Source organism: Diabrotica undecimpunctata, chromosome 3 (genome assembly GCF_040954645.1).
Source record: "Diabrotica undecimpunctata isolate CICGRU chromosome 3, icDiaUnde3, whole genome shotgun sequence".
In the NCBI taxonomy this organism is placed as follows: domain Eukaryota; kingdom Metazoa; phylum Arthropoda; class Insecta; order Coleoptera; family Chrysomelidae; genus Diabrotica; species Diabrotica undecimpunctata.
The window spans coordinates 85,209,056-85,223,626 of NC_092805.1; the positions used below are offsets into that span (position 1 = coordinate 85,209,056).

The window sequence follows — 14,571 nt, forward strand, 5'->3', positions numbered from 1 at the left end:
TAAATGCGATAATAGATTTTCTCAGTCATAAGTTACCATTAACCCTACTCAACTTTCACCTTGTCTACAAAGACAATGTGTTTCTTTTCCGGAGTAGTATACTGAGAATTTATTTTCACGAATTTCTCCCTGACTCTTTCATCTGATTTCTGGCAATTTCATCTCTTTTTTTTTCTAATACGTAAGTTCTTCTGTCAAACTAATTATAGGCTTTTATCTGGTTTGCATATTCCATCTTCCAAATTTTAATTTCATGCCATTTTACTTTGCTGAGTTCATCGTTGTAAACTCCGACCGGTTGTCTCAGTCATTGTATTCGCAACAATTGAGTTTTACAAGGGAGGGTTGTTAGCCCTTCGCTTAACTCCCTATTCATTAGATGACCAAAATTCCCTTCTTCGTCAGCCTTTCCACTGGGAGTTGGTTATCGAATCTCCAATGGGGTACAGGTTAGCAGTGTGTGCCAACTTGGGGGTAAAGACAGGGTTCGAGTAGGAGAAGCTAACAGGATCCGGCATCATATATTACGTTTCACTACCCCTTTACACATCTCTATTGTACCCTATTCTCCTTTTTTTTGGAATGTGCCTCCCCATGTTAAGGGAGTTTGTTGACTCTTTCCACGATGACCAGGCGTGTTGTAAGATTCTTGATATTTCATTTCCTTAATTTCTTGGCGGCAGTTTATAATCGTAGTACGTTTCACTCATCCATACGAGGTCGTTTGAGTTTGATAAAAAATAGAATAACTCGTTTCTACCACGCTTACAAGTCGAATTAGGCTAGTGCAAAGGACAGAGAACAATAAGTATCGTCAGACTAGATATCGCCTTTGTAAGCGGCCATTACGGTGGAAAAAGCTGTGTACACTTTAATAGTGTGAGCGGAAATAATTCTCTATCATAAACTATTCAGTTATCTGAACCATTTTCCAGGCGATTTTAATGATATAGCATTGTTAATATGATCGTTAATGATAAATAAGCCAAATATGACAAATACATATTGCAAGTGCAATATCATAGCCATCTTAATTTCGGTCCTGTTTATTTTGGCGAATATTATACTCTAGTTCCCTTAGGATGAAAAGATATTTATGTCAAATATAAGTAAAAAACATTAATAATTTTAAGATAATTTGCATTTCTTTAGGTTAGTCTCTGACCTATATAACAAAATGTTTCTTCCATTGCTACTACAAACTACTAAAGTGAGAATTCCATACAATACCTAAAATTTTCAAGATCATCAGCTACAACTACCTCTAGAGCCTGAAAAATTTTTTTAGGTTCAAACGTACAATGGTAGTGTTAGAACGCAAGAGACCTCATTAGAACAAATACAAGCGGAAGCTTCTTCTCGCGCCATTGAAAATCAGTACAGTTTCGTTTAAGTAAAGATAGAAGGTAATTTGTTCCTTAAAGAAAAAACAACTTTTTTGAGCTTAAATACCCCTTTTTGTTATAAAAACATAGATCTAGTACCGTTTGCGAGGATTAATTGAATAGGCCTAATATGATTGCGCAATCTTTTTTGTAAGATTATATTTAACATACGACATTTGGCATGGCGATTGAAAATAAATTGTCAAAAGTTTTAGCTAACGTAGATTCAACAACTTATTATTGAAATAATTTAAATTTCAATACAGCAAACTACCAAAAATCTTAAAACAAAAGAACAAAATAGAATTAAACATAACAAGAAGTATGACGAACAAATTATTCGGCGAAATGACATAGAGTAGTACATGCTTAACACATCTTTATAAAATAACTGGACAAATGATGTATAATTAACAGAAATTGAAAATAATACTATGTACTATTTAGATTTAGATAAAGATAAAATGGCAATTTACAAAAATACAAACTATAGTGATATCAAAGAAACTTGTTCAAACCAAAATAATAGTCTGCAACGTGTACCTAAGATTTCTTTGTATTTATGTATCGAGTCAGAAACATTATAAAAGAGTAACTAATGATGAAACGAAAACAGATCGATGAATGGAGAGACACTGCAAAGAGTTGGAGGAGAAAATGGTTAAATGAATAGTTTCATAAAGACGACAATGGAAAGATAGCTAGGATATAAATGATCCAAAAAAAGTAGGCTGGAGAATGAAAGCAAAAAATTGTCCAGATCTAAAACATGGTGTGATAGTTGGAAAACTTTCTTAACAGTTGTAACGAGACCTAAATATATAAAGATCCAAAATTGAACAAATAATACTAAAATGCGGCTAACCCATGATTGGCGCAAGACCAGAATAAAAATGCAAAGTAATTAAAGTTAAGAGAAGAAGACGATAGGAAATACTGATAAGTTTTGGAGATAAATATTGAATGTAGAAAAAAATGATAAGCCTCCTTAAAAAATGAAAAGCCTCCTTGTGATAATTTTCCAGAGGAGACAGGTCCAGAAATAAGCAAAGAACAAGTAATGCGAGCTGTGAAATCATCAAAGAATAGCAAAGCTCCAGGACCAGACGAGCTACCAGCGGATATACTAAAGTTGATAGACGAAGATCGAATCCATTTGTTAGTAGACTTATTTAACAAGATTTATGAAAACAGTATAATTCCTGAAGAATGGCTAAGATCAACCTTTGTTCCTCTTTCCAAGAAGGCACATGCTAAGCAGTGCAGTGATCATCGCACGATCAGTCTGATAAGCCATATCTTAAAAATATTCCTCAAAATATTTCATAATGAAATTTACAGAAAATTGGAAGAAGATATCAGAGAAACCCAGTTTGGATTCCGGGAGGGATATGGAACTCGCGAAGCATTATTTGCCTTTAACTTCTTGACACAGAGGTGTTTGGATGTGAATCAAGATGTATTCGCCTGTTTCATTGATTACAACAAGGCGTTTGATAACGACAAGCATGACCAACTTTTAGAGATCTTGGAAATTAAACAGTTAGACACTCGCGATATAATAATAATATCTACTCTATATTATAATCAGAAGGCAGTCGCACGCATCGAAAATATCAACAAATGAAATTCAAATTAAAAAAGGAGTTAGACAAGGATGTGTGCTGTCACCAATGCTATTTAATCTCTATTCGGAAGAAATTATGAAGAAAGCATTGGAGGAAGAAGAGATTGGGATAAAAGTTAACGGCCAACCAATTAATAATATTAGATACGCAGATGATACGGTTTTAATGGCGGAGACAGTAGAAGACCTGCAAGGGATTTTAAATATGTTAGTTAGACTATAAAGGTAGTCACAGCTAGTGAAGAGAAAGGGTTAACAATGAACGTCAAGAAGATTGAATGCAAACCTGTACATTCACAATAACGAAATCGAACGGGTGCACATATATAAATATTTGGGAATAGGTGTTAATAACAACAATGGCATCACAGAAGAAATAAAAACTAAAATTGGAAAGGCTCGAGCTGCTTTTGTTAATATGAAGGACATTCTGGGAAGTCATGACATTAACTTAAACCTGAAAATGAGATTGGTTAGATGCTACATCTTCTCGATACTGCTGTGCGGAGTAGAGACTTGGACTTTAAACAAGAGCAATACCGATAAAGTAGAAGCCTTCGAAATGTGGATATACAGAAGAATTTTGAAAATACCTTGGACAAACAAAATAACAGTTCTTCGCAGAATGAACAAAGAACGGGAGCTGTTGATCACCATCAAGAGAAGAAAGTTGGAATATCTTGGTCATGTGATGAGTGGGAAAAAGTACCGATTGCTCCAGTTAATTATCAAAGGAAAGATTCAGGGCAAACGAAGCGTGGGGATACTACGTATATCTTGGCTGCGCAATTTAAGAGACTGGTTCCAGTGCACATCTAACCAATTATTTAGAGCAGCTTCAAAGATACGAATAACACTGATGATTGCCAAACTCCGTAGCGGAGAGGGCACTTGAAGAAGAAGAAGTAGAAAAAAAGACATATCAATAGATTTAATCGACTAGAGAGGAGTCGGTAGAATAAGATTCTTTGAATAAATATATAATGACTTGCAGTTATCTTGTGGAATTATATATATAAGAAAGTGGAAATCACATGGATAATACAATGAACAAGTACATCGTAGAATAGCGAACGGAAATAACGTTGATACAACACGTATAAAGCGAACAAAAATTCTACAAAATTTAAAAGGTTTGAAAATTCCCAGTGTTGGCTCTATACCACAGTTTAAAAAACTTACAATGAAGTAAAAACCTCTTTTTGTACAATGGTATAAAATTTTATGATTAAATTTTTTTAAAAATTATTCAAAATTTATTTATAAACTTCCACAGCGTTTTCGATCCTATGAGATGATCCTCAGTGAAAAACCTAAAAGTATAACCACTTAAAAATTAATACAAAAGGAGTACAATTTGGACTGTTAAAATGAAAATGTGGTTATTACTTACGTCTATATAGCATTCGGAACTAGCCACATGATGAGGTTAGATGACTCATTACTCAAATTACGTAATTTGAGTAATTAATATTAAAATTAATAAGACACTAGCTCGATGATAAGGGATTACATTTTTTAAGGGAACATACAATTTCCTAGCTCGAACAAGAAAACCTTATTCCCTAAGAGGTAACAACCATAGACAAGGAAAGAGAGAGGACAGGTAACGCTCATTTAATAAACCTTCGAAAAGTGAAGCCAGTATCTATGTGACCGCCATGTTTTGGTGTCTGTATGTAGCCCATTACTACCACTCGCAGGGTTACCAAGTGTACTGATTTTTAAGTAGATTTAATGATTTTAACTTTAATTTACTGATTTACTGAAACATTTTATTGATCTACTAAAAAATATGTAATGATAAAATTATGTTCAAAAAGTGATCATTATGTCAGTGTTTTATTATAAATTTTGAAAAAAATCTATTTATTGATATATATATATATATATATATATATATATATATATATATATATATATATATATATATATATATATATATCCATTATTCTCATCTACTGAAGAAACAAAATACGACCTGGCAAACTTTCTGGTTTAGGCTTCAGTTAATTCCATACGATTACACGCCCCCTCTCTTTCCTTGTCTAAGGTAACAACCAACTGTGGTAGTTTAAAAAAAACATCAAATAGTATATGTCCAAAGAGGGTGTTTTTTAGAATTAAATTTATATTATTGTTTTAAATGATAATTAAAAAAAAATTTTGTTAGTTGTTGAACAAAAAAGAATTTTCTAGTTTCTGTATATTAAGAATAATTAAAAAGTTAGATAAATATTTGCTTTCATGATATGAAGTCATTCAATAAACATTAAAAATGAGGAATTTATAAAATAATCAATTATGATATCGACGCTTGAAAGGTAAAATGTATAATACGCCACTTTTTGCAAAATAGACTTTATACACCATAAGATTCAGTGAATTTTTCTATGTATGTACAAAGGGAATTTAGGCTGTTTGAACTACTTGTAATGTACCTACCTACTCACATGTAAGATAATTAAAGTATCTATGTATTTCTATATAGTTTTTAGTCACCTGGTATATGTTATTTACAATTATGAAAAGTTCTCATGTATAATCACTAATAATTATTTGCTGTTAGAAATCAGAATCAATACTCTTCATAAATATTTTCCTATTTAGAATAAATAAGTTTCGCTAGTTTATTCACCTAATACTTCGTATCTATGGAATAATAATAATTTATTTCTCTTATTTCTTTGTTCGATAAGCTATCCGTATTTGCTATTTTAATATTAATATTTGAGTCCAATCTCTTGTACTCAAATCCATCCAGAAACATCGTTAAATAATTGTAGATAACAGAACTTATATATTCATAGTTTTAAGAAATAACAAGCAGAGTGTAATTTTCATCCTCTAATATAATAAATTTATACATGTCAATATATTCTGTTTAATTCCAAAACAAAGAGTTAGTCCGGAGAAGAAATAAACGCATAGTATTCCATAACAAAATTTGGTGTCAGAACGTGGGATATTAGTAGCAGAGTTCCTCTGATTGCTGATAGAAGGAGAGCTGAGGAATTTTTGAATTGACTTGTTTCCTTCGAGGAATCATTCAAAAAAAAACTGTCAGTGTGGAAAAATCGCCACTACAACTAATTACATTGGGGTCCAGTACATCCAGTTCGAAATCCAGTTCCAGTCATAACCCAATTGTAGTTCCATCGGAAGTAGAGGTGAACCCGTGGAATAATAGACTATGCGACCAACAACAATATTCTACTCGTAAGTACATTCTATCTTAAATTCTGTCTCATATTTTAAAAATCTTGTAAACGTATGTCTACTTTATATCCTGATATAAGTAACTTATTTGACGAACAAATACCTTCTCCCGACTCAAATTCTCTTTCAAATTCTTCTACTTCTAATTCAAATAAAATGTCAGTATCAATTGAAATAGCTGAAAAACTTCTCATTCGATTTGATGGTACAAAATCAAAATTATACGAATTCATAGACAATTGTGATAAAGCATACAATTTAGTAAATCCGCAATCCAAACCCATCTTATTAGCCATTATAGAAACTAAATTAACCGATAAAGCTAGGGCCATAACTAGAAACAGAACATTTGACGAATGGAAAGATTTAAAAGACTTCTTATTAGATGCTTATTCTGAACGCCGAACTGAAGGTCAGTGGCAATTGGAATTACATTCCTTACGTCAGATGCCCAGTGAAAATGTAATGTCATTTGCAAATAAAGTTGAAAATTGCTATATAAAATTAATAAATACACTTGATCCAGACTTATCTCCAGATGCAAGAAATGCATGTACTAAACTCTTAAAAACTCAAGCACTAAATGTCTTTATTAGAGGATTAAACAAAGACCTCTCTATTTTAATCAAAGCCCGAAATCCAGATTCCTTAGAAAGAGCTGTTGCTATAGCAATTGCCGAAGAACAAGAACAGTTATCAAGACAAGAAATTTTCAGACCATTCTGTAATATTTGCAAACGAAATAACCATTCCTCAAATAACTGTCGATATAAAAACAATTCAGATAGAAATGTTAGACATCTTCAAAATTCTAGTTTTCAAAACCCAAAATATCCTAATTCAAATCTTCAAAGGTCAAATTCTCAAAATCAAAATTATAAACCTTCAAATTCAAATTCCAATTCTGATTTTCCTCCAAACTTAAGAAAAGAAAATACCAACACTTCCCAACGTTTTTGCAGATACTGCAAAAAACCAGGTCACGTTATAGAAGAATGTAGAAAACGCGAATTTAACAATAAAAACAAAAATCCAACAAATTCTTTAAACTTCCAGAATCCTCGACAACCAACGGTCGATTCTCGAGGAGTTCGTTCAGTTCAGGCCGTATCACAACCATCAACTTCTCAGTCACTTCCTATGTAGATTTACCCTTAGTAAATAATTCTAATCCATCCTCTTGCAAGTTTCTAATCGATACAGGCGCAGATATTTCTTTAATTAAATATTCAAAAATACTAAACATTCCAAAAATTTATTCTAAGTCTATTACTCTACGAGGCATTGATAAAAATGTCTTAAATCCAAATAAAACTATATGTAGTTGTAACGTAAATTTCAAGATAAAAGATTTTGTCCAAACTCATGTTTTCTATGTCGTAGAAGACGATTTTCCTCTTCATTTCGACGGTATATTAGGTAGCGATTTTTTTGAAATAAATAAATGCCAAATTGATTATAAAGAAAATAAATTAAACTTTAAAAATTGTTCTATTTCAATCGAATATATAAAATCTCCATTAAACAATGACAATGACGAATTTCTGAGAGATCAAAATATCGAGACAAGTTCTAATATCGATGAAATATTTCCTTATGATGCTAAATCCATAGAGGATCATTCTTATTTAGAAACCAATGATATCCAAATAACCTTAAGTAGTGAAGAACTACTATCCAATCCAATTCAATCTAAATCTAACTCTAAATCCAAAGAAAATTCAAGTCCAAAATGTGTAAAATCCACTGAGATATGCACAAATAAAACTTGTAACTCTTCACGAAATCATAAATCAAAATCCTGTTCAGAAGAAAAATCCTGTTCAGACGATCTTATACTAAATCAAAACTCTAATTCTAACTCAAGAAGTAATAAAACTATTCTATCCGCAAGAACTGAAACAATTGTTCAAATTAAAGTAATAAATAATGAATTAAGCGAAGGATTATGTCCCGAACGCGAAATCTTTAAAGGTGTATTTTTATGTCCTAGTGTTGTTAAAGTAAAAAATGATTTCTTTTTAACCTCAATCGTAAACACTACTGAAACGGATGTTGAATTAAACGATATTCAAGTAGCAATAGAAAAAACTCCAAATTTACAAAACAATGCAAATATACGAAAAATGTCTTCTTATAAAGATAATACGAATTCTAACAGAATTGCTAAATTAAAAAATGCCTTGAGAACAGATCATTTAAATAGTGAAGAAAAATCATCTTTAATTTCTATTTGCAAGGAGTACAATCATATCTTTTATCTGGAAGGAGATCAACTTACCAGTACAAATGCCATAACTTGCAAAATTCCTTTAAATTCTAATGTACCTATTAGCACTAAATCATACAGGTATCCTGAAGTACACAAACATGAAGTCGAAACTCAAATAAAAGGTATGCTAGATCAAGGTATTATCGAAAAATCAACTTCGCCATGGAATTCGCCCCTTTGGGTTGTGCCAAAAAAGGCCGATGCTTCAGCAAAGAAGAAATGGCGAATTGTTATAGACTATCGACGACTAAATGATATTACTATAGGAGATTCATTTCCACTTCCGAATATAGTCGATATATTAGACCAATTGGGTCATTCAAAATATTTTTCAACAATAGATTTAACATCAGGATTTCACCAGATCAAAATGGATCCTGAGGATTCTCCAAAGACTGCTTTCTCAACTCCGTCTGGACATTATCAATATTCACGAATGCCATTTGGATTAAAAAATGCTCCCAGTATTTTTCAAAGGCTAATGAATACTGTCCTCTCAGGAATACAAAATTACAGATGTTTTGTCTATCTCGACGATATAGTCATTCATGCCGATACATTAGAAAATCATAATAAAAGATTAAAAGAAGTATTCGAAAAATTGTCTACATTCAACTTAAAAATACAACCAGATAAGTGCGAATTTTTTCGTCGCGAAGTAATGTATTTAGGACATTTAATAACTGAATTTGGTGTCAAACCGGACGAAAAAAAGGTATGTGCTGTTACAGATTTTCCTATACCCAGAACACAAAAAGATATTAAGAGCTTTTTGGGTCTCACTGGTTATTATAGACGCTTTATAAAAAATTTCAGTGCTTTAACACAACCTTTAACAAAACTGCTGAGGAAAAATGTTGAATTTAATTGGACAAGCATTCAACAACAGTCATTTGAGAACCTGAAATCAATACTTTGTTCAGAACCAATACTTCAGTATCCAGATTTTACCAAACCCTTTGTCTTAACAACGGATGCTAGTAATTATGCAATAGGGTCCATACTTTCTCAAGGTAAAGTACCAGATGATTTACCTATTGCTTATGCTAGTCGTACCTTGAACAAAGCGGAATCAAACTATAGCACAACAGAAAAAGAATTACTTGCAATTGTATGGAGTGTTAAACACTTTAGACCATATTTGTACGGAAATAAATTTTTCATTTATACGGATCATAAACCACTCACATGGCTATTTAATGTAAAAGATCCCGGATCAAGACTCGTTAGGTGGAGATTAGCATTAGAAGAATATAGCTATGAAATTATTTATAAACCAGGTAAATTAAATCAAAATGCTGATTGTTTAAGTCGTCCTCCTTTAACCATATCTGAAACAAATATTTGCGAAGAAAACAAAAACCCGGCAACAATCACCTTACAAATAAACAAAATGAGTAAAGAAAATAATGACACTTATTCACAGTTCTTATCTAAATCCGAAACTATATTAATAACAAATGATAATATAAAAGAAACAAATGAAAAGATTACATCATTTTCACAAAATTTAGCATTGTTTGTTTCCGTAGATTTAAATTTTAATGAGATCGTTCAGAAACAAATAAATAAACAATTCAGTCATATAGAAAAATTGAAAGCCAAAAATCCAAGACTAAATGACATTATATATATTTCTGATCAAAATAAAAACTTTTATTACATATTTATAAAAAATAATTATTGGGACAATACCTCTTATGAAGATATATTTAATTCCCTAATAAAATTAAGAGACTGGTTATTAAACGATAAAATATTAAAAATTTGCCTACCCAGAATAACTTTTAGCTACGATAAATTAAGTTGGGGAAAAATTAGATCTATGATTAGATTTATTTTTAGAAAAACTGATATATCTATTATCATTTATCATGATATACTAACAAATCCTGAACCTGAGGAAATAACTACAATATTACAAGAGAATCACACTAGTCCTACGGCTGGACACTCTGGTTTTCATCGGACATACAATCGTATAAAAAAACATTTCAAATGGAATAATATGAAAAATGATATTAAAAACTTTATAAAAACCTGTGAATCTTGTCAGAAAAATAAACTCGTTAGAAAAAAATTCGTAAAGCCCATGGAGATAACAACAACAAGCTCAAATCCATTAGAAAAAATATTTTTAGATATAGTAGGTCCTTTACCTTTAACCGAGTCAGGTAATAAGTTCATATTAACATTACAAGATGACTTAACAAAATTTTCTCAAGCTTATGCAATTCCGAATCATGAAACCAAGACTATCGCTGAAAATCTGGTTCGTGGATTTATTTGCAAGTTTGGAAAACCCGATATAATAGTTACTGATCAAGGCCGAGATTTTACTTCCAAATTATTTTCTCAAATCGCCAAGCTTTTTAAAATCAGACATATAAATTGTACTGCTTATCATCCAGAATCAAATGCTGCATTAGAAAGGAGTCACGCTACTTTAGCAGACTACCTTAAACATTATATTAAAGCTGATCAATCCGATTGGGACGAATGGCTAGATTTTGCTATGTTTTCATATAATACAACTAATCATACTTCAACCAAATTCACACCATATGAACTAATATTTGGATATACACCTAATCTACCTAGCAGTATAATACGACCAGTAGAACTCAAATATACATATGAAGATTATTTAGATAATTTAACACTTAAGCTTAGAAAATCTCATGAGTTAGCAAAAACGAATCTATTAGAATCTAAAGTAGTCAGTAAAAAATATTATGACCAAAAGATTAATGACACCGTTTTCTTAGAAGGACAATTAGTATATCTCCAAAATGAGCAAACAAAGAAGGGTCAAACCAAAAAACTTACACAAAATTATAATGGACCTTATAAAATTCTAGAGATAAATTCTCCTGTCAATTGCACAATTTTAGTAAATAAAAAACCAATAAAAGTTCACATGAATAGATTGAAACATGCTTTTGTTTCAGGTATGCAATAATATGGCTGACAAATAGTGAACAAATTCACAAGAAATATACCAATACTCCTATCAACAAATCACCTGGAATCTATTACGAACACATAAAAAATGTTCAATTTATTGAAACTCATTGGAACATATTAAGTCATATTCCTTTACAACCTTTTACAGACAAATTAAATTTTGTAGATCTCACCTATCAAAAAACATTAAGACTGTGTCAAAACAAACCAGTTCTTATTGAATTACGATTATGCGATACTTCACTAAAACTCTTAGGACAAATCATACCTAGACTCTTTCAAGATGAACAAACTTTAAAAAACATAATTCTGCATGAACATTTTAGACCAAAACGCGCTCTATTTAATGCAATTGGATCTGTTTTCAGGACCTTATTCGGTACCTTAGACAGTGATGATGCTGAAAATTTCAATAATGCTATTAACAAAGCTGAAAGTAACGAAAATCATCTTCTTGATTTACTAAAACAACAAATTCATGTAGTAAAAGCCACGATTGCAAATTTTAATAACTCTATTACAAATCTAGACCGAAACAAAGTGATTTTTGATAAAAATTTTGAATCAATTACCAATTACACAGATAAAATGAATAATAAATATTTTAATTTAGATTTAAAACAAAAAATTGAAGAACATTTTACCTTACTAACTTTCTTTATAACAGAATTACAACAAGAATATTCTACTTTAATAAACGTTATTCTATTTGCAAGAAATAATAACCTTCATCCTTCTGTTATAACACCTGAGCAACTAATTCAAGAATTATCTAAAACGGTAACGCATTTACCTAGTACATCGACTTATCCATTTCCATTGACTATCGATTATGCTCATAAATATTTCGATATCATTTTACTTAAATATATATATTTTGATAACAAGATTTTAATTACGGTTAGTATACCTTTGGTTAGTAATACTCCTTATTCTCTTTTTAAACTAATATCTCTTCCTATAATTCATCCAACATTAAAGAGACTTACCTTTATTCTTCCATCTGTCAAATATCTTGTTCTTTCAGAAAATAGAAACATTTATGTTACTATTGATACATTAGAAGACTGTTATTCATTAGATGAAGAAAAACTTATTTGCAAAAATCCTGATACTTTCCGATTTACACACACTAATCCAATTTGTGAAACTGAATTGTTAACTTCAATAACAAACATACCATCTAGTTGCGATACTCGTATAATTCAAACAGAATATGAAATTTGGCATAAATTAAACAAACCAAATTCTTGGATATATGTTTTACCCAAACCAACAGATTTAACTTTAAGCTGTCAGACTAGTACGCCAATATCTATTGTTCTTTCAAACACAGGTATTTTTTCTACTTCGAATAATTGCAAAACTTACACCGGATCAACTATTTTGATATCTGTCTCAAATCCAAAAGAAAGTAATTTTCAGTCTATCATTCCAGATTTATCCCTTCCAGAAGTCTGTTGTGATGATATTAAGATAAATAATGAATCCAAATTACACCTTGTTCCCTTACAATTAAATAATCTCGATCGAGATGCATTAAATTTAGCAAGCCATAAACTAGATAATTTAGAGAAAATGACCTCAGAAACAAATATTAATTTTTCAGACACAATAAAAAATAGTTCTTATTTCACTTATGCAATCTTATTTTTGATAAAATGTATGTTACTTTATATTTTATACAGGATAATTAAATATTTTTACCGACGATTTCGTAGAAATCCGTCACATAGTTGTCAACAAATTACAAATTGTTTAACACTAAATATATGTCAAAGTAAACGAAAACATGTACATGAGACAGATTTAAGTATAGATTGTAAACATAATAAAGACAATAATTATAGTGAATCCAAAAAGTGTGAAGAGACTAGTTTCACAGAGACTACACCGATAAGACGAAGTGAAAGACTATCGAGACTAAAAGAAACTATTTAAATGTGTTAAAATAAAATAATAATGTATACAAATGTTTTATACCATTTAAATGAAAATTCATTTTACAATTATTTTCATTCTTACAAAAGGAGGTGTAATGTACCTACCTACTCACATGTAAGATAATTAAAGTATCTATGTATTTCTATATAGTTTTTAGTCACCTGGTATATGTTATTTACAATTATGAAAAGTTCTCATGTATAATCACTAATAATTATTTGCTGTTAGAAATCAGAATCAATACTCTTCATAAATATTTTCCTATTTAGAATAAATAAGTTTCGCTAGTTTATTCACCTAATACTTCGTATCTATGGAATAATAATAATTTATTTCTCTTATTTCTTTGTTCGATAAGCTATCCGTATTTGCTATTTTAATATTAATATTTGAGTCCAATCTCTTGTACTCAAATCCATCCAGAAACATCGTTAAATAATTGTAGATAACAGAACTTATATATTCATAGTTTTAAGAAATAACAAGCAGAGTGTAATTTTCATCCTCTAATATAATAAATTTATACATGTCAATATATTCTGTTTAATTCCAAAACAAAGAGTTAGTCCGGAGAAGAAATAAACGCATAGTATTCCATAACATACTTTTATGGCGTATTAAACATTTTATTTTTAGGATGGTTTTGAAAGCAACTGTGTCTTATGCTCCAAATTTTAGTCCAAAAATATGTTATCTGTCGTATAACACACCTAACAAGTTTACTTCTAGCAAATAAGTCAATTTTACTTTCAGGTATTAGAGCCTTAAAGCCGTGTTAGTCATTTCATATGGCAGAATATATATTGCATAGTGGTGCTTAAAACAATTTTGTTTACGGCAGTTACGGGTACAGATGGCGTATTATACATTTTATCTGTTTAAAATAATATCACACGTGCTACATTATCTACTTCGAAGACGGTCCTTCCAAAGATAAAAAGCATTTTAAACAATTTACACTTTGTTTTCATGATACAAAATATGCAATGTTAACGTTCTAACGGATACTTTTGGCCAGTCTTGCATTAGGTATTCGGCTTGTAAACAACTAGTTTTTCTCTGTCAGTTTATGTATGGTGTAATAAATACATTTTTTTCGTTCATGAAGGTAAGTGTTTCGTTTTAATTATAAATATTCTGTAGTTAGATTTTTATTA

At 30.6% G+C, this 14,571-nt stretch overlaps 1 protein-coding gene across 2 annotated transcripts in view; it reads left to right on the forward strand.

Annotated features, from left to right (window-relative positions):
• Positions 1–14,571, forward strand: part of Lnk (SH2B adapter-like protein Lnk) — a 177,086-nt gene that overhangs the window by 57,101 nt on the left and 105,414 nt on the right. Inside the window, exon 7 of one of the 2 annotated variants that reach the window (XM_072526203.1) lies at positions 1,289–4,857. The exons of the other annotated variant lie outside the window; for it this stretch is intronic. Coding sequence (XP_072382304.1) covers positions 1,289–1,393 — 105 coding nt within the window. The 3' untranslated portion in view covers positions 1,394–4,857. Of the gene's footprint in view, positions 1–1,288; positions 4,858–14,571 lie in introns of those variants that run through there. 2 annotated transcript variants of the gene reach the window in all.